The sequence below is a fragment of the Lepisosteus oculatus genome, chromosome 6, assembly GCF_040954835.1.
Source record: "Lepisosteus oculatus isolate fLepOcu1 chromosome 6, fLepOcu1.hap2, whole genome shotgun sequence".
Lineage (NCBI taxonomy): Eukaryota > Metazoa > Chordata > Actinopteri > Semionotiformes > Lepisosteidae > Lepisosteus > Lepisosteus oculatus.
In genome coordinates, this window is record NC_090701.1 from 57,044,948 (window position 1) to 57,066,538 (window position 21,591).

Below are 21,591 nucleotides of genomic sequence, written 5' to 3' on the forward strand. Positions count from 1 at the left end.
GGAGATGTGCGTCATGTAATCCTACAGAGTACAGTTGAAAAGTGGATGTTATTTTTTTGTTCTGTCGTTGTTATTTTCTTGATGGACAGTACACCTTTACTGCAGTAGTTTCTGCGGTATTGATTTGTTCAGTTCTGTGGTAATAATGTAGCACAGTGTTATCTTCATAGAGTTTGTTCAGTAGATTGTTCTCATGGTTTTATTGTATTTTTGATAAAGACAAGTACTTGGGCACAAAGCGATCTGACTTGTGTTAAAGTCATAATCTTTTAATAGTTGCTTCATAGGCATGTTATGGCATTTTTTCCAGTTGAATGTTTCTTTAACATCCAATTAAATATTAATAATATAGTGCAGTACTGAATATTGAAAGCCGTATTTTGCTTACAAAGATTTTGCAAACTTGCAAAAATGATCCCTTGACATACAGCAGCCTGGTTTCCTCATTATTCCATACTGGTGCTATACTTACAGTAAATATACTGTACTTCAAGTAACAAGGATTGTGAGAGAGAATTGTGATTCTCTGAAGCCCAGTGAAAACCAAGCCAATGGCTGTATTGCTGTGTCATACTGTACATAGAGGAATTTGCATTTTATTGTAGATGGAGACATTTCACCTCATGGATAATCTGCTCCACACCAGTTTATCACAACTAGTCAATGATGCCCGCAGTCTTATTTCAACAGTGAGTCACCCCATGAGATGTCCTTTTTGAACTTTGCCTGCTTCTTGTGGAAGAAAAGCAAAGGGTAGTGGGAAACCCGGAAAAAAATGAATAATGCAGAGGGAAGCATTTTTTTATCCTAATCTAAAAGCTCATAAAATTTGAAATAAAGTAAAAAAAAAGAATTTAAAATGTATCATATGGTGCTATCGTTCTGGATTTTTCACTCGTGATTTGAAAAGACAAAGGAGCTAGCCTAACGTTCCTGGTGAAAGGCAGACTACACTTTCAAATTTAAGGATGACTGCAGCTAAATTTTGCAACACTGTCCATGCTTTGGTTTGTTCCTTGGGGGGAAAAAAAGGTACATTCTTATTTTTGTTCTACATTTGAATCCCTATTTCCTAATTTGTCCTCCTTTCCACATAACCCTTCCAAATATATAAAGTAACTGTAATTAGGTGACCTGTAATAAGACATTGCTAAAAATGGGAGATACATAATAACTATAATCGAGTGATTTCTACAGAGAATGTAGTCTTCAGAAATCAGTATATTTCTGCTTTTTTCTTAAAACTGTGTTTTAATATGGCTGTTCAAGTTCCATCTCTGAACAAGAAGCTATACTGTTGTATTGAATTCACATTCAGATATTTGTTTCATGATTATTTCTTTAGCCTGTGTTCAGGTTTGGACACTGTTGTTTTCCCTAGTGCTACCTGTCCGCTTCGCCGTGTGCTCGGTGCTTTCCAGGCCTCTTGCCCGACTGTGAAGAGGTTGCCAGGGCAACTTTGAACCGTTAAAATGAACTTATTTAGCGTCCAATCTGTGTTATTGATAGATCCACCTTTTATCTATGATCTCTGCACAACGAGTGAGAGTAGAAATCTGTACATAAACACAGAAACTTACTAAACCAGTTCCCCTGTCTACAATGTAGGCTTTAACTTTCAATTTGCCTGGTTCTTGCAGACGATCAGAGGATCTCACCCAGCCCTTTCTTGAAGGAAGTCAGTAGATTTCGACAGCATGGCTGGGTAGCAGCCAGTTCAAGGCTCCCGCAAGTTTGCATAAAGACGTACAGTACCTCCAATTCTGTGTTTGAAATGCGCTACGTGTGTAGCAGAGGAGGAGGAGAGAACCTGGGGAATGGATGAAGGACCGAACCTCTTTTATCGTTCAGTTTTCATCCTTGATTTGAAAGCATTGGAAAATCACGCCATGTGAAAACACTGTTCGGTTAAGGTGTTTGGCATCACTGAGATAATGCTTACAGAGACTGAAACCTGACAGGTTAACATGCAGTCCGATACCAGGTGCACCGGCTTTAGTGTTCTGCTGTGCCCCACAGTAGTCCACACCTCACCATGTGGGTCCTGCGTCTTCAAGTGCTGTCCAGCAGGCCTGAGGGGGCCTCTGGTTTTCCTTTAATTACCAACCGTTAATTACATGGCTGTCAGTTAACTTGCTAATTTGAACAGTGTGGTCATAAGTTGTTGATTTCAAAGAGTAACAGATCCCTGGGGAAAGGAGATACCAGATGCACGGTACCTCAAAGTGTAAGGCTGTTAATCCCCATTTCTTTGTAAGAGATACTGTAATAGCTTAGCTGCATATGACCCAGAGTCCCTTAGTGCTCCTATAACAGATTGGGATATCCTGTGTCCCTGTCTCTTGGAAGATCAGGGAAGCAGCTGGTGCCAGAGACTTTGCCTTTAAAAAGAATGCACTTGAAGTGCAGTACTCTAAACACAAATGGCACCACATTCATTTTCTGCCGCGAGAGAACAACAGATATGCAGGTATTCCATGATCTGTTGTCTGTTTGCTTTTGGTCTGTGTATGTGTTGAGCTGGTTTAGGATTCAGACAAAAATGTCTGCTGAAAACTTGGCAGCAGTAAACACTAAAGGTCCAATCTGCAGCTATTTTGAAGGAAATCGCCAATACAGTGGATGAAAAGGACTGTGGATCTGTGGAACAAAGTGCCAGAAACATTAGCCTCTAGATGCACAAGGAGGCCTCAATGGGTTCTAGTTTCTTGCAGTCTTACTAATTTCGTAAAATTAGTAAGACTTTACTAAAATTAGTAAGAAATTTCCTAAAAATACTGTTGTCCAGTGTTGCACAGGAACTGCCACCTGTAAAAATTAGAGAGGCACAGTCAGGGCTAATGTCCGATACTCCCATGGCCTTCTCTGCCCTTCTGACATGCCTGCTTCGGTTTCTGTTAACGCTGGTGCACAGTGTGGGGCTAAAAAAGTTGTCCTGCTTTCGCACAAGCGTTTGCTTCAAAAACAAGAGCCTGCGTCCTTAAAAGTAAACTGTAAGAAGCATGTCTGTTAACAAGGCCTGATAAGAGATTTAGTCAACAGGGTGCAGAGGTGCTGCCAAAACAAAGCCCTCTTGTTGACCGTCTCCCTTCGGTCATGATGAAATCACTGTTAACCGAGTGGCTGGAAAACCGCTTCTGTGTCCGGCCCAGATTTCAGCGTGCTGTGGGCAGTGTAAGACAGGTTGCTCTGTGAGAAAGTCGTCTGCATTTGGGAAACCAAGTCTAATGTTCCACACCGAAATTATATTCGGGTCCCTTAAACATTCAAAATGTCTCACAGCATGAATGTCGGTGCGTACCTCTACATCAATATGAGAATAAAATATTTGTCTGTAAAATAGTTTTTCCTGGTGTTGTGTTATAAGACAGTAGTAATGTAACGTGTGGTCTGATGTATGGTATCTCTCCTTGGTCAGTGGACTTCGTGTTGTTTCTCTCTGCTCTGCAGCTGGCCCGAAACAGGAATGCTTCTGTACTGTACTTAAGGGTATTTGTTCTATAAGCTGATACAGGGATCATGCTCACCTCCGCAATCCTGAATGGCGTGATTTGTTTTAATAAAGTGGAAGGTTTAAAAGTGTTCTTTCCTCAGCTTCTCAGTGTGCATCGTAGCTGAGAGACAAACCCTTGTAGTCTAACTTTGACCCCAATAAACATGACAGGTTTTGCAGGTCAGGTCTGCCAGACTCCTACATGGAATCAGATGTAGATGAGTTTCTTTCAAAACCTGCTTGATGAACCCGTTTAAAACTGATCACAGGGAATAAAATGTCAGTTTAATTATGGTTACACTGGACTTTTGTATCGCCTCCCTGAAGCAGGAACTGAGAAATATTTAACGTTACTTGGATCTGTGCGTTTATTTCACGGGCTGAAATTCACAATAATTAATAGTTGCCTGTACTTCTAGTTTTTCATCCCGAAGAATTCAAGGAATATGGCGTGTTGTAGGGAACCGCCCTCATCCTCCAGTGAACTCTCCTCGGCTGCTGGGCCACAGCCAGTGTGCACCAGCAGTCACACGGATCAGTGAAACGTTTGCACCCTTGGTTTAATTATGGTGAACTTTAGGCAGTCCTGATCGAAAAACCCCAAAGTGGAATTTAGCCAGGACACTGGGGTACCACCTCCTCCCTCTATGAACAGTAAGATCTTGAGACCTTTAAGGACCCGAGTCGCCAAGGCCTCGGTTTAACGTTTCATCCAGTGGACCACCCCAAGTGGCGGATTAAGGTGATCAGAGGCCCCTAGACTACAGGTTGTGTAGGCCACACTACCTATCCCATTACCAGAAAAAAGTGCCAGTAAATACTGTAATAATTCAGCGACCGCCGATTCAAACGGAATGTAGCGCGGTACAAGCAGGGAACGCACATGTACACAGGGAACCCAAATAACACACACACACACACACACACACACACACACTACAGTAGCCTGTAATGTAAGTGCAGCAATGCAACCAATAAATCAGAATAACAGCCAACCTGAGAGCTGACAACAGAAATCATGCGCCCGCTTGCTTTGAGACCGACGACACACAACAAGATCAGCACAGCAGAGACCTATGACCACCCTGTCTGAGCGCATTGCTTCAAGAACAGCGGGACACGCCCAACCCGCGCAAGTCCATTGCAGCCAACAGACTCAAATCAGTCAACACACGGCACGGACGATTAGATACGAAACATACAGGCAACAAACCAAGCAGAAATGCACAAAAAAAAACATGTTCTTACCTTTTAGGTTTTCTTGTTTTCCTTGCAGAAAAGTCACTGATAAGGCTGGTAAAATTCATTTTGCGCAGGACATCACTTTCTGTGGACATCAGGGCCAGGTGATGTTTTTGACCAATGCCAGTTTTGAATCCAGCCCAGTATGCCCACATCTGTTCATCTGTTTTACCCAGCATGCTTGGTCCGAGCCATAGGAAACGGGAGTGGATGTTGTGACCTCTGGCCCACGGCAGCAGGTGCAACAGCCATGGCAGCGGCTCGGACACGGCTCGTTGGTCTTGTGGGGATGGTGGTGGCGTTTCAGATGTTCCTTTGATCCCGTTGCGGGAGCTGGCTCGTCCTCATGAGCGGCCTGGATGTAGACTGCGCCCAGGCTAGAGCTGGCTGCAGCTACCTTTTCTCAGCTGCGAGGGGTAGCGATGAAGGACGTCCTGAGAGGGAGGCATGGTGGCACAGGGCTCAGCTGGGGCCCTGGGCTCAACTCCAGCCCTGGGGTGCTGCTGTGTCTGCGTGGAGCTCACGCGCTCCCCCGTGCTCCTGTGGGCTTCCTCCGGGTGCCCCGGTTTCCTCCCGCAGTCCAGAAGACAGGCTGGTGGTTTCACTGGGAAAACCGGCCCTGGTGTGAGTGTGTGCATCTGTGTGTCCTGTGATGGACTGACGTCCCGTCCAGGTCGTACCCGCCGTTGTGCCGATGCTGGCCGGGATAGGCTAGGGCTCTCACACAGCCCCGAATTGCATAAAGTAACTACAAAGGTGCGATAAGTAGATCTTACTCTTTTAGGTTTTGTTTAATAGTGCACTAATAGTCAGTAATATGATCTATAATGCGCTCGTGAGAAGGAACCTCCCTCCTGTGAATGACGCCTCTTTCAGTTCCTCGCCGGGACCGGCCCCTGCACAAGCACGAGACGCTCTCTCTGCGATTCTAGAGCTGTCCTGTGTGCTGCTCCCGAAGCCCTCTCCCCGCACGGCCTTGTCCTGCTGATGAGGACAGTCTGTCCTTGTCTGGCCTGTATGGACACCTAGGCTGGCCACTGGCCGCTGGCCCTGGCCTCCACAGTCAGCGTTTGATGAGTCCTCACTGTAGCCGAGCCGGGCGGGCCCTTGTTGCAACTGGCCTTCCAGAAAACGCTGTGGTGCTTGGATAAGAGGGCCTTCTTCTTTGTATTCTCTGGTAAAATGGGTTCTCAGCTTCTTTAAGAAAATGAGGATCTCTCTTAAATATGTTTGTCTTTTTTTCCCGTTCTTTTTGAAGTGGGGTTTGCTGTCAGTTTAGGGTTGACCATTTGAGAGCAGGAGAGCTAAATATAAAAGTATTTGAACACTGCTGGTACAGTATGTACAGTAGTCAGTGAAAGAGTTTTAAGTTTTAGATCATTTCCACTGATTACTCAGTTAACGTGAGTCACGTACTGTGTACTGTGCTCGGGTCTAGTATTGAGTTGTTTATCATTTTTCAAAAAACTGTCCTTCAAAAAAATGCTACTCTGCAGAAAAGCTCTTTAAATGTTTTAAGGCTTGCTAGTTAAGATGAGTTAAACCTGCTAAATGGCCATTTGTAATCGGCGGCCGACATGGTTCACTTTTGGCGCTTTTAATCAGTTGTCTTTAGGTTAGGAACATGTAATACGCTATACAGTATGAGCAGACATGGGGCTGCTGATGCAAAAGGTGAGTTCATCTTAAAAAAATAAGTCTGAAAACGTAATTATGTCTAAAACATGCTGAGTGTTCACTACGTTATCATTCGTATTTTATGTTCATAATTAGTAAAATAGTGAGCCATATTTGTTTTGTTTACTAGTGAAATACCCCCGTTGCAGCTTTTGAAGTTGACTTTTTTTAACTTTGGAAATATATACTTTTTTTTGTCACGTGTTTTTTTTCTTCCCTTCAGTTACTTAAAATCGGAAGCTCTATGTTGGTGTCGTCTCGCCTGCATGTAGAATTTGCTTTCTCAAATGCGCCACTAGGGGGAGCCAAGCATTGCTCCACTGCCCGGAATGGAAAGGGTACATCATTACTACGTGCTCAGAACAGTCCGTGGCCACAACGTCTGACAAAAAACAAATGCTTTACAGTAAAATGTATTGTGCATTGTCAAAACATTTTCTTGATGTTTATTTTTAACATCATTGTGCGGTGACCATTGTACGATAATGGCATGATAAAAATAACCATAATTTCAGGGTTGTGTAAGAGAATGTATACAGAGGTCAGAGCTATGTTCTTAATTTAGGGCACCGGATATACAGAACCCCCTCCGAGCTGGCTGGCCACGGTGGCGGTGTGTGTTATTCTTGTGCCTGCTCTGGGGATTTAGAGATCGGGCACCTCAGTTGGTTATTTTATTTTTGCAAACCCTTAAACTTTCACAAGTTCTAGTTCCTAAGTGAGTATGCAGAAATATTTATGATGCTTTTACAAGAGAGTGGGTTCACAACATATTTATAATAATAATAATAAACTTTATTTTATATAGCGCCTTTAAAGGTGGCTTCTCAAAGCGCTTTACAGGATGACAATAACAATAAATAAGAAGACTACAACAATAAGTAAGAAGATTTCACAAGATAGGACACAATTATAATTACAACAATACAACAATAACAATAGAGGAGACCGTGGAAGGTGGTATTAAGAAGAGCAGAGGGGTAAAGAATGGAACCAGTTAAGTAAAGGCTTTTCTGAAGAAGAAGGTTTTGAGTCTGGATTTGAAGGAGTTTAGAGAAGGTGACTCTCTAATATCCTTGGGCAAAGAGTTCCAGAGCTTGGGGGCATAGCAGGAGAAGGCCCTGTCGCCCATACAATGTCGACGGGCTTGGGGGACAGTAAGGAGGGCAGAATTTGAAGAGCGGAGGTTGCGAGGTGGGGAGTAGGGCGATAAAAGTTCAGACAGGTACTGAGGTGCCAAGCCATGTAAAGCCATGTATTTACGCCACCAATCTAGCTTTTACTAATGGAGCAATAAAGAACGCCCTTGTGCTTAATCTGTTTCTGTTTCAAGCCACTGTCACAGCAGCAAGCACTGAGTTAGCCAGGATAACAGCTAAGGGGATTCTGGACCCCTGCCTGGGACAAGAGCTGGAGCACACATCTACCACTGAAAAGCAGAATGTGTCTCCGGTACATCGCCTTTCCTCCTTGCAGAGAATTAATACATCTTGGAGCCTTACTGTTCTTCTCATCATCATCATCACATCGCTTCACTTTCAGTAACCGTTCATCCCATTCGTGGTTGTGGGGCGGGAAACTTCGGGTGCAGGGCATGATACCCCCCGGATGGGACACCAGTCCATCGCAGGATAGAAAGACAGACGCACACACCAGGGCCAGTTTTCTCAGAAGCCGATTAACCAGCGTGTCTCTGGGAGGAAATCGGAGCACCCAGAGGGCATCCCATGGGAACATGGGAAGAACATGCAAACTCCACACAGACAGCACCCCAGGTCCGGAATGGAACCCAGGGCCCCTGTGCTTCTGAACTCTTCTTATTTTTTTCTCTTTCTTTAATGTTAATGAAGAAAAAAATATATCTGAAGATTAGAAACAATCATAAAGCTTGAGCTCCCGTGTGAAGAAAAATATTCTTGTTTCCATTCACCTGTGATTGCAAGACGGTGGTGATATTTGAGATCGCAGTTGCCTTACAGCTGCAGTAACATTACTCTAAATGAGCAAATCACGGTCTTAATGCAAGAATGTAAAAACGATATCATTGAATGAAATGTATTGTTAACCGTTTCTTGTCAGTAGCAAAGAGATATTTGACATACTCCTGTGTAGGTCATTGATTAAGATGTCTGACAGTTTTTAAAACGGCATCACTACAGAATTGTTATACTGTTGCCAGCCGTTAGAGGGAGCTCTAGGCGGATTACGGTTTCTGAAACCGTACAGTACTTGGGAAGGTTAGGAGTTAACCGGCAGCTTACAGTGAATTTGAGTACACTCTGATTTGCATACAGAGCTGCTACATGCTACTCGCCCTGCTATCTAAAATATAATTTGCATCTTTTTTTCATATTTCTTTTTACATGAGAGTCTCTTTGTTCTTTAAATAGGATGCCTGAAATGACAGAATAGTGATAGGTATGCTAACGTCACGCCCTATGTCAAAGCATTGAATGGAAACTGTGGTGGTCTGGGACTTTTTGTGGACAAAAAGGAGAATATTGTAATTGTTTTATTTTAAAAACATTCTTAATGAACTAACAGTTCTTCGTGTTTTTAAAAGAGCGGTATAGTGAAAGGTGTTCTGTTTGTGTCTTTGTGTTGTTTAATGCCTGTTATAGCTGCTAAATCTTCACAAAAAACGTATTTCTAGAATACGAAATGTCCATATACTGTAATTTGCAGTCTTTCAAAATTCTTCAGTTTTCCTTTCCAAAGATTTATCTACCGGGACTTTAAAAACCTTTTTGTCTGAGTATTGCAATAAGAATGTATTTTTAAAATATATATAATAATTTTCAATGGACTTCAATGCACAATTGTTGAAAGAGTAATATTATTTTTAGTATTTTTCAAATGTTTCAGTCAAAGCAGTTTTTAAACATTATAAGATAATGATTTCTGTCATTTCTGAAGAAGAGAGTAAGTTTGATGAACAAATTGAAACAAACTATTTAAAAAGTATTACTCTTCATTTAATGTAAAATCTCTAGTTGGCTTTTTGATCAGTTCAATTCTGGAGGGCGCTGCTTGAAAAAGTATTTTAGCTACACTGTAATATTGCACCATGGGACTCATCTGCTGGTGTTGTCAATCTTGCACTGATCTGGAAAATGATTCAGATTTTTATATACAGATTCCCCCTCTTACTTCAGGTAACAACAACCGTCACACTACACCTGGGTAAAAATCCTTCACATTTCTGGCCTGTCTTCCTTAATAGAGACTTTGCTGCATGACTTCCGTTTGGTGATAAAGTTGAGGTTATTTACATTTAGTTGCAGTTGTTAAAGACTTTATGTGTCTGGAGCGTTTTGGATTCGAGGTATAAATTGGTTGTGAGTCAGAGAGAGAGATCCTGGTTAGTTGAAAAAAAATAGTGGTTGAGAAAGTTACATCTGTCTGCTTGTAAATCTTTTAACTTTGAGCTACAGAATGTGAAATCTTGCAAATGTTACAGAAAGTACTGTATTTTAAAACAATGGGGAACGTGATTTATGGTATTTCGTTGTTCCAGATGATTGTCGCTGATATCTCAAAGCCAAAGATAACAAAATTCCCCTTCTATTTTCTGTCTGAAAATACGGTTTAAATTACGGCATCGCTGCATTTACTGCCTTATTGGGAATGCAGAACAGTTTCATTATTAAAGACAAAGGTGTTGACCGTCAAGCAGGCAAAACGTGTCTGTTTAAAGAAAATGCAAAAAACTATATAATGTTTAGAATAATGTTGTTTTTAGTGTTTTTCTAATGCTTTTTGCTGTGACGGACAGTGACAAAAATAGGTATGAAAGATTACTGTATAGCATGCTTGAGTACACATACTGTACTGTATCTGTAGTGAGTAAGCTCAAGTCTTTTCCGAGCAGCGACCAGAGCATATACTGTAAGGGGACAAAGGGAGGACTACCAGGAACACTGCACGAGAATATGCAGTAAGAAAGGGTACAAACCAGAGGGGCCCATCGAAGCTGTTTGGCAGTTCGCAGCTAATTCTTTCAAAGATCTCGTCCAGCTAGGGAGGGTATTAGATTGAACAACAGGGCTGGGTCGCTTGACCCATAACCCTCTGTGCAAAGAGGTGCTTCCTGTTCTTTGTTGGGTTAATGAACTAATAGTATGTTAATGAATTAGTACTAATACTTAGATTAGAAGTAATTAGAACTAGTACTTCGTTGGGTTAATGAGCTAATAATGCATCGGCTTGTTGTTTTTCCTAATCCACCTTTGAGGATGTCGAAACCTTCGATCAATTCCCCAGATAGTCTCAATCCGAGCCTAAAGAGGTTTAGATCACTAGGTGTATCAGAGTAGGAGATGCTCTTGTTCGGGTGGTCCTCTCGTGGCTGATTCCAGATCAGCAGGATCTTTCTTGTCATGTGGTGACAACAGTGCGCGCGGCGCTGTGAGCGGGGTCTTGCCACGTGGCAAGAGCATGGCGCTGCTGGTGTCCTGGCAGGGCTGCTCCGTACTCCACCCCTTCGGGCTTCAGGAATGTTTGTGTGCTTCAGATACAACGAGCTGCACAAAGGTACCAGGACGGATCGCTTGCTGAAATCATACGGGGGAGACTGTAGGTCTCGGCGTGTGGGATCACATTTCAACACAAGGATGGCCTGAGGTGCACAGCCAGGTCAACGACACGAGAAGAGGAGAGGATCCACTCAGCCGCCCGGCACATCGAGCCCCGTGGGTGAAATGAATCCGCGAGGAATGTCTACAACGTATTGAATGGCATTGAGACATTCTGGGCGGATCTGGAAGAAACCACGGTGTGCGTTAGCCAGTTTCAGTGCCCTGATCGTTGATCGCATCCAAGAACGAGGCGCAGGACCAACCACTCAACAAGCTGTAACAGACCACAAGCAGGCTTTCCTAAATACTGCCACACAGCAGGGGGAACCTTGAAAATATTACTTCTCACTATACAGGTTTGTTTAACATTGTAACGGGAAACAGTCTTCATTGCATGGACCACTTAGCTGCTGGCAACCAAACACGCTAGATGGTTTGCAGGCTCTTTTCTCATCTGTAAAGGATAGGTTCTTCCTTTCTTGTTTGTCATAAAGCTGAGATGCCTTTGAGTCAGGTCTTGCTCCATTTCAGTGAAGACTTAAACTATATCGTTTCAAGAAAAATGGTCTATACATTAGGTAACTTTGTTGTAACTCATGATTTTAAGTCATTGCAAATGGTGATTAATGGTTTACCTTGCAGGCAGGGCTGGTCCTTGGTGCTTGAATTAACGGTTAGATCTGTGCAGTTTGAAGTGGTGTAATATTGAAGAGCTCACTCTAAATTATATTTGTAAACTAATAAATGGAATCCTGGTCTGCAGTACGTACAAAGACCCAGACTTCTCATTGGGTTGCATTGGGTGAGGCTTTGGTACATAGTTGTTTTTTTAATCTGGAATGTCAGCGTATGATAAAAGAAGACGGGTTTGGTGTGTAGAAAGTGCAGCATTGAAAATACTTGTAATTAGTCAGTTCATACACATCTGGGGGCGTAACTTGACAAAACACTTTCACTTGAGGGAGGTAAAGATCACATTCTCGGGTTCATTGTGCCTTAAATTATTTTTCTGGGGTGAGAGTTAAACTTCATTTGATCTTTAGGAGTGTGCAAAAAACAAAATCTTCAACAAGGTTAACTGAGAAAAGCCAAACAATATTATGTTTATATTTCCATACATTTGCATTTCCCAAATAAGGTTATCTTAGCAGATTTCATAGCAGAATGTCAGACAAATGCGCAGAACAGAACCCAGATACAGCTTGTCCACTCTAAGGCCTCTCTTGGGTTAGAAATGCTCGAGATATGTGGTCCAGACCATCGCAGTGGTCTAAAACGGCTAATCAGAATTTGAAAAGACAGGCCTGTGAAATGTCTTTTTGTTAGGGGCTCTGTAAAAAAGCATCATCTCAGAGAAGCGCAGGAAGCTAATGGAACTGTCTTGCAGATGGAGAATTGAGATAATGACTAAATAAAAAAATGTGTTTAAAAGATGTACAGCAAGAAAGAAAAGGTTTGGCTGCCCTGAGTTCCACTTGACAAAGGCATTAGCATGGACATAAGAGCATAGGCTCTGGAACGCTGAGTACGGGTCGCAGAGCAGGCTCGAGCAAAGCCGTCATGAGGTTAGTAAATGTGTCTTGCAAAAGAGAAGTATCCACCCCAATAAAAGTCCTGTTACACTTCCTTATGCTGGTCAACCACCAATTTTAGGAAAATAAAGCAGCCATGTCACACTGCAGCTCACCACTGGCAGCCCACTGAAGCCTGGCCAGTACCTGGATGGGAGACCTCCTGTGAAAAACTATAGTTGTTGCTGGAAGAGGTGTTAATGGGGCCAGCAAGGGGAGCTCACCCTGCAGTCTGTGTGGGTCCTGATGCCCCAGTTTAGTGACGGGGACACTGTACTGTAAAAAGGCTCTGTCCTTCGGATGAGACATAAAACTGAGGTTCTGACTCTCTGTGCTCATTAAAAATCCCAGGGCAATTCTCGAAAAGAGTAGGGGTGTAACCCCGGTGTCCTGTCCAAATTTCCCATTGGCCTTTACCTATCATGGCCTCCTAATAATCCCCATCTCTGAACCGGCTTCATCACTCTGCTCTCCTCCGCTACATAAGTGTAATATAGGGAATTATTATTATTCATTTGTGAAATGAAAGTGCAACAGCCTCAGGGTGTGTGTTGGTTCCAAGAGTTTACACAAATACACTGTATTTCTGACACCAAGGTTGAATGAGTTGTAAATCTATATAGATAGCATTCCAGCAAGTAGAAGACCAGCAATGTAAGTATTCACTAACTGCATCGTTAAAATACTTGTATTGATTATCATTCCATACTGTATATACATTATATGGGACATTAAATGTGTGACAATGGTACTGCTAAACATCCAAAAGTGATGTCGGCCACCAGGTGGACTTTCATGCTGATGCTCTGTCTGTTGGGTCAGCCTGATGGCACTTGAGCTATTCTTTCAGATTCTGTGGCCAATCCATTTCCTAATTTCCTAAACATTTTCTATGAGCAACAGGTCTGGGGACATTGCTGACTAAGCAATGTAATCAGTTTGGTTTTTTTTAGTTACGTATTGTGGTGCAGAGGTGCCAGTAATGGCATGCACAAGTTGAGTTTGGGCGCTGTCGGCTCGAAAAACGAATCCGCTGTCTTCGCAGTGCGCGGAAGGGCATAACGTGATGGTTGATTATGCTGTTGCATGAGCAGGGAGCCGCGACGCGGCCCTGTGGTAGCCAGCTGTGCTAATCATAGACATTCTGTTCCATATCGGCCATAAAGCCATAAAGGTCCATTGCAGAAGGCTGCTACTCTTTTCTCCCATGAGAACACGCCCTGTCATGGACCTTGACCCGTTGGAGAGCATTAAGTGAGATGACTCGGTTGTTGTTCGTTGCCAGTGTTGTCTGCTCCAATGGCATGGATTATGCTCCATGGGCTCACAGATTCCTAGTGTTCACTTTCTCACGGTTTGTATGGACAGCTGTGGACTGCTGTCATTTCTTTCAGCCGCTGTCAGTGTTGTGTTGCACTTTGTGATCTCTTAGAATAAGCAATAGTAACCATCAGTCAGTCCTGGTAGCCAGCTATGCACCTTGGACATCTACTAAATACTTGACACTGGGAACTGATTAACTGATTATGCCATGATTAACTGTGAGACATTCAGTAGTTTGGCTATATGCCTTTAGGTGCCTCCACTCTGCAGCGTTCCTGTGACTGCCCAGCTTTTACCTTTTCTTAGCTGGTTGTGCAATTTCTTTAGCAAAAGTGACAGAATGTGTCTAATATATCCCTTCTTTTATATCCACTTTTTGCAGTTTTTATACACAGAGAATAACCAGTCAAATCACAATGTGAAAACACAAGTGCAAGTCTAATCGTGCTTCAGCACTAGAGGCATACAGCAATTGCTAAGACTATGAAAGCATCTGATTTTCTTTGAATCCAATATCCCTTAAGCTTCATTTAGTAAACCCTATAATTACTTATTGGAACAGTGGCTATTTCTGTTTATACATACAGTACTGTAGTTCAAGTAATAAATATTCACATTCTCAACACTTTTTTTTAAATTCATGGATGCAGTTACAAATACATGATGATTGAAATAATTATTTACTAGTCAAGTTCTTCTGAATCAAAAATTACATTAACTGTATTTGAATCAGGAATAAGTATTCCTATTGGTTCTGCCAATGTTTTATAAGTCCCTTTTCTGTACAGCAGGCCATTGACTAGGGCACTTCTGAGTCATCTTTTGTCATCTCCTAGTTGGGATTCCAGCCCATTATTTTGCGTACACTGTTCACCAGACTAGGGGGGCTCTGCCTCACTATTAATTACTAATAATTAAGGTCCGTCTTTAGTGTCAGAGTCTGATTAAAGTCTAAAAACTGAGAAGGCCTGTCAAGAACAGCTGTTTTATGTTTCTTGGAAAAATGTGGGTTTTGCTCTGTTTCAGATGTTTCAGAAATTCCAAGCGGATTGTCCAGTGGAGTCATTCCTTTTCTTTTAACATTGTTCTGCATTCACTGTTTTTTGTTTTTTTAAAACCACTCATCTCCCAACCCTGCCCTGCTAATTAAAGCGTGGCACCCTGTACTCGTGTTGACCTTCCTCCATACCAGACAGCAATGAGGCGTCTTTCTTCAGAGCCTGTGCACACTTTACTCCACACATACCTGTTGCATGCACATGTCCAAGGTGTTGGTAAGGAGGTCTCAATGTACCTCGCCAAAGAGTTTGAACTTTTTGGTGTCAAGGTAGGACCTTAGGAGCTGGTGGCTGGGGTTCAATTACAAGCAAGCACCTGCCCGTGCCCTAAGACTCCCGACAGTGTCCTGTCCATATCCTGCCCGTCTCTGTCCCAGGCATCCCAGCATGGAGCGCCGGATACTCACGGTCCAGTCCAATACCAGCTGTCCGTCAAACTAGATGTGAAGTCAGAGCACTTCTGTAGAAAAAGGACAATATGAGAAAACAAAAGTTCTGTTTTTCTTTCATTTTAGCAAATAATGGAAGCTGGGAAAAATGTAATATGTCCAATGTAGCGTTTTGGAAAGATTTAACCACTTTTCTTGAGATAATTTCAGATGGTTTTGACATGGGTCTTCTACATGAAGCTGTTCGTTGTTACAGACGTTCAAGCTTGGAGCCGTGTCGGCATGCCCTGGCTGTCAAGTAATACCCGAAGAAGACTCTACAGCTGAAACTGTTTCTCTTTTCTATTTATCAGCATGGAATCAACCTTTACTTGTTCCATTATTAAAGACTACCAGTTTTACATTATTATAGACTCTACATTATGACAGACCTGCTGCTGTATTTTACCATGACTGATCATTTACTGGGTACTTACTACTGCACTGGACAAAGCTGTACAAGTGTCAAACCTCTGTACAGGGAAGAAGCAACATCTGAACTCTGTGGAAGACACAACTGTTCCAGGAAGCTGGAAGGTGTGATGTTAGCTTTCTTGCTCAGATCTTGCTTGGCAGATGTGGACTGAAGTTGCAATGATGGGCCTTTGCATCTCATTAGTCCCCCAGCTTACAGCTTGTCCACCTTCCTCTGATGAATCTGTTGCATTAGCACTGGAATGACCAAGGTTCAATTTCCACAGGGTGTCGTAACAATCTTTACAGTCTCGTGTATCCTGTTTAGTTTCGGTCCATACTAGCATTTTTTTTTATGTGTTTAGGGTTATCTCGAGTGATTAATTAACAGCCAGCTGTGAAATGTGTGGATTCTTGAAGATTACATGCAGGCTTGTGCCACTGCACTGTCCCAGTTGTCGGTGCATTCCCAATTTTTAAGACCACTTACTGATGGCACGGTTGTCTGACACTTAGCTTGTAAAGCAAGCAGAGCCCATAGTAATGACCATTGCAATGGTTTGTTTAAATGCATGTTTGGATAAATGTACGGTCGGCCTATTAATTGCATTTTCTCTAAACGGTCTGGGCTTTAATAATGATGCAGTTGCTTTGTTTTCTGCTGCAATACCGGTGTTTTTAAGCAGCGGCAGTGCGGAGCCCAGTTCAGTTATTCCAGAGTGAGGGGAGGTGCAGCAGGCGAGTTTTTGTCATTCGAGGGACATTCTAACTTTTTTTTCCTCCCCGCTTTATTTTTTGTTCTCGGATCTGTTACATCTTTCAGTCCTCTTACCTTTTCTTTTTCTCAAGTCGTAGTACACCACGAAAACCCAACCTTTTCGTTTTTTTTTTTTAAAAGATATAAAATGAAATTGCAATTATAGTAAGATGGTGCTAAAACTATAAGCCTGGGCTTTGATTTTACCTACGTTGTCGTTTTTTTTTTTTAAATCCAGCCCACGGTGTACATCCACAGCCTTTGAGAACAGCCACCTGATTGTGTGTAATTCATTAACGACACGTTTCTGTAGCAGGAGAGGATGTCGATTATAAGGATTCGGTTCAATTTATTGCTCCAGCGGTAGGGTATAGCTCAACACTGGAACAGCGAGCTTTTTTTTCACGGTTCAGGGCTACTTCCTGGTGCGGCAGAAAGAGGCAGTGCTGAGTTAAAGAGACAGAAATAGAGATAGAAATTGAGATAGAAATATAGAGAGTGGAGAAGAAGGAGTGGGAGAGGAGCAGTAGGCTGGATTACAGAAGCAGCCCGCTCCACTCTTTGTGTGTATTTATAGACTTCTTTTAACGATTTTTTATTTATAACGTATACATATTTATTGGATATTTTTTACCTCTAAGGTTCGGCGTGTAGAGAGGTTCGGAACAAAATTGTGAGAGGGATCTTTTTTTTTTTCGCAGCGACGGAGGAACCGTCGCACGGATATTTTTTTTTTTGCACCGTTTGGGTTTTTTTTAAAACAAATATATATATATATTCTACATAGTATAGTTTTTATTTTTGTTACTCTATTTCTTGTAAGACAAAAAAAAACGAAAATAGCGGAAGATGGGTTGTTTAGGCAACAGCAAAACTGAAGATCAACGCATCGACGAAAAAGCACAACGAGAAGCGAATAAAAAAATAGAAAAACAGTTGCAAAAAGAAAGACAGGCGTACAAAGCCACGCATCGACTGCTTTTACTGGGTAAGGACGGGCCAAATGGATTTTATTTATATATAGCGTTGTGTAAAATCTGTGCGTTGTTTCGCCCTTACTTGTGTTTGACAGCTCTGTGTCACGGATGAGTATTTGTAATAATACGCTTGCCTTGGGTTTCCAGAGGATCTCGTTATGGCTAGCGAAACAGGAAATTTTAGGCCGTTCTGTTTGTTCACGATTCATTTATTTGTTTTTTTTATGATGATTTTATTTTAAAAGGAGCTGGGGAGTCCGGAAAGAGCACTATTGTCAAACAGATGCGGATCCTACACGTCAATGGATTTAATGCAGAGTGAGTGAACTGTTGTTTTAATCGCATCCGTATTCATCGGCGGGCCCCTGGTTGACACATTGTTTTCCTCTTCTGGTGTTGCAAAATGTGCACAGTTCCTGCAGTGACACTCGGTGGGTGAGCCGGGCGAGCCGGGGAGAGATACATGCAGATTTGCCCTGTATTTCGGCGTTACTGCAGTTCGTCCTGGGCCCACAGTGTAGCAACAACATGGCGACTAGTTTCCACTGATTACTAATAACTCCTAACGCGAAAGACGAAATTGTCACAGATTTACACCGGGCGCCAGCGTAACCTGCAGGGGAATGCGTGCCAGAATGTCGTTTTCGAAGTGTGTCAGTGTCGCATGTCGAGGCAAAAGCTGGTAAAAAAAAGGTTGCAGAAGGGCGCCCGACCACGATATTGAACCGAACCCGACGTAATTGCATTAACGAGAGAATACAGTATGATTATGAATCTGACCATTTTCCTGATAACGCCGCTGAGCAATATTAACATTAGGCTACGGCTGATTAATTAGTGACTCATCGTTTAATTTTTTTTTTTAACATGTAGGACCCTATAGTGTTTTTAACAGTGTTATTCCTGCACATACTGTAACACAGGATGTACTGTACAGGCACACCGCAGACAGACAGCACTGGAGTTGACTGTAGTGTGTGTGTGCGGAAACTGACCTCCAGATTTTGTCAAAACCAAGACCTTTAAGTGAAAGTTTCTTCCCAGTTTTCTGTCGGGTCCGTGAAGGTAACCTCTATTCCTCTTTCATGCAGAGAAAAGAAACAGAAAATCCAGGACATTCGAAAAAATGTAAAGGATGCCATAGTGGTAAGTATGGTATTGTTGTAATTTTGGGGTTTTATTTCTTTTTACATCGAGAATAAAAATAAATGAAAACGTGCCGTTGCTTTCTGTGAGATTGCACACAGCAATCCCATTTTGCTGATCAGACTGGATTATCCTCTTATTTATCCTGTACTTATCCATCTTAATGCCTGTGTTTCTGTTTTTATCTGCTTTGCAGACTATAGTTTCGGCGATGAGCACTTTAATACCTCCAGTCCCGTTAGGCAATCCAGACAACCAGTTCAGAATGGACTACATCAAAAGTATAGCGCCTCTCTCGGACTTCGACTATACACAGGTAAGGTCTCTGGGATTTTACTTCATCGCACACTTTCACAAGCGTTGAAAGTTGGTTGTATGATGCTGAGATGTTTCCTTTTCTTTTTTTATTTGAACTTATTAAAACAGACTGTTCATTCATTGTTTTATGTAGTGGTTGCCTAGTTTCGTGAGAGCTGGCCATCTGATTGAACATTAGGACTGATACAGGCAGCTAAGACGTGCCTGGGATCTTTCAGGGCACTTATCACTTTCGTTGTGCTTACAGGTGAAAGGGCTGGGCTTTTGATTTCAGAGGAGTCTAAGCACCACCTGGTTCGTTTTGCTACGGGTGAAGGCAACAGAACAATTTTACTTTCTGCATTAGCATACTGTAGTGTCCCAGCACACCTGTCCAGAAAATGTAACGTTCAGGCTGCCTGGACTGAAGTGCTTTGTTACCCGAAAGTATGGGCTAGATTGAAATGTGCCATTCTGAGCCCACTGAGGGAAAGGTGCTGTTCGATATGTGGGGGGTTGTCAGTTGGCAGTGACCTGTCAGACAGTGGACCTTGCTCGTCTTGCCCTTTGTTTTTGTGTTTCCTGTTGTGGGCTTGGCTGTGGCGTGACCAGTGGCATCTCTTATCAGTCATTCACAAATAAGCCCGGAAACTGGAACTTGAAGCATATTTCATGAAAATAAAACTTTCAAATGGTAGCAGCTGCCTCATGTATGCAGGCTTGGGAAATCAAGTTTAAATCGCTGCACAGAATATTATTTTCTTCTTCATTTTGAGTTGGATCTATAAAGCAGGGGCCTCAGACTCACTTTCTGAAGTACTGTAGGTTTCCCAGTTTTCCATGACAGCCTGAGTCAATTAAAAAATTAACCTCTTATACAGTAAGTATCCTTTATGTTTGTTCTAAACCTGGAACAGTTTAACACTCAAAACATTGGCTTCATCAGAGGTACAGTTACTTATCAAACACCTTGGATCCTGATCCCAAGTATTACTATTATGGAACTAATTTAATAATTATTCAGACTGTGTAACTGAGAGCCTGGTTAGAATAAAAACCGTCCCCTACTAGACCCTCCAGGAATTGAACTGGGAGATCTGTGAGATGGAAATGGGTCGGAATTGGTTGCAGTTATGACTTTAAAAAGCACAGTGTTACCTACTGTAGGTCTCCAGTTCTCAAGTCTTACCTTCGTGTGTGGCTACACCAATCCAATTATAATTCCCCAAAAGTTGTGGTGCAGTTACTATGACAATTTCTTCTTCATCCCAAAGGAAGTTACAATCAGCTTTAGCCCAATTTGTAGAAATGTGTGAAGGCAGGTTAAATAGTTCTCCTTTCCACAACCACTATTTGAAGACATTTTGTGTGAAGATTAAATAATTTAAATTTGAAAACTGCAGGAATTTTAAAAATGCTGGTGGTTGCGCATGCTTGGTAATTTAAGGTATAATTTGAGGAACTTGGAAAGTTTTGGGAAAGCCTTTTCTACGACATGCATATACTTTAAAAACTGTAATTAAATTAAACTGAAATTAAAAACACTTCTTACTCTTTTACAAAATAAGATGTAATATCTAGGTAAGCTCACAAAGACTGTTTATAGACAGTGGCAAGGGAAAAGATGTGATTTTAAATGATAAAAAAAAATGATTAATTACTTTTATGAATTAATAATACTTGGATTTTTTATACCTCAATTTATTTAAATGATTTATACAGACAAAAACATGAGCGCCAATCAATTCTTTAAAATAAAGTCTATGATTTTTAAGTTAATTTAAATACACATGTAGATACCACACACCCTGCACATCTGTCTTGTAGTGCAGTATAAGCTGTAGGCTTCTACACGGCTGTGTAGCCGTCTGTATCATAGTCCCTCTTGACCAGCCTTATTGAGGCCCTCTGCTTGGCTGTGTATCCTTCTGCCTGCCTTTATAAAGAGGCAGGAACTCTTATCCCAACATGTTTCTGGACCTGAACTGAAGGCTTTGTCCTCTGTCTTGCTCACTTTTGTCTTTTGAAAGCATACTTTTTTTTTGCGCACTGTATACAGCAAATATTATTTACAGTACAGTAGCTTGCTTGCAGTAGAATACCTGAGTTTCAGATTCAGGAATGATTGTGAAGCAAAGTTAAAGGGAGTGTTTTGGGTGTTTTACAGTGTCTTGCTTGTTTATGAGCTTGGTAAATGTTTTGTGTGTTCTCACTATAGACTTTCTGTGCATATATTGGCTTAGGTTTTACCCCCAACGTCTGTATGCACCAAAATGTTCTGCACTTCTGAAAAGAAAACACATTGAAAGCTTTGCTTTAACGGTTTCCTTTATGTTCAAAATTTAAAACAGTATACTGTAATATAGCAATAAAGACTAATAATCAGTTACTGTATGTGGAAATGGATCTTTAAAATTGATTTCTAAACTGTAATTAAAAATGTTCACTTTATTAATGATAATGCCAAGTGGTAGTTTTCTGCATGTCATTGTTTACCATTATAAATTAAAGATCTTATAGAGTATTATTTTCTCATTCTCTGCGAATAATTTTTTAAAACACAAAGTTCTGGGAATAAAGTAGATAGGGTATTATAAGGACCGAATGATTTAATAAGGATAGAAAACACTA

General features: G+C 41.8%; 1 protein-coding gene across 2 annotated transcripts in view; it reads left to right on the forward strand.

The window, feature by feature from the left end:
* Window positions 1–21,591, forward strand: part of LOC102682577 (guanine nucleotide binding protein (G protein), alpha activating activity polypeptide, olfactory type) — a 137,490-nt gene that overhangs the window by 22,459 nt on the left and 93,440 nt on the right. The window contains exons 1-4 of one of the 2 annotated variants that reach the window (XM_006633865.3): window positions 16,779–17,528; window positions 17,763–17,835; window positions 18,609–18,663; window positions 18,860–18,979. In XM_006633865.3, coding sequence (XP_006633928.1) covers window positions 17,390–17,528; window positions 17,763–17,835; window positions 18,609–18,663; window positions 18,860–18,979 — 387 coding nt within the window. In that variant the 5' untranslated portion in view covers window positions 16,779–17,389. Of the gene's footprint in view, window positions 1–16,778; window positions 17,529–17,762; window positions 17,836–18,608; window positions 18,664–18,859; window positions 18,980–21,591 lie in introns of those variants that run through there. The other variant, XM_006633864.3, reaches the window with a different exon arrangement.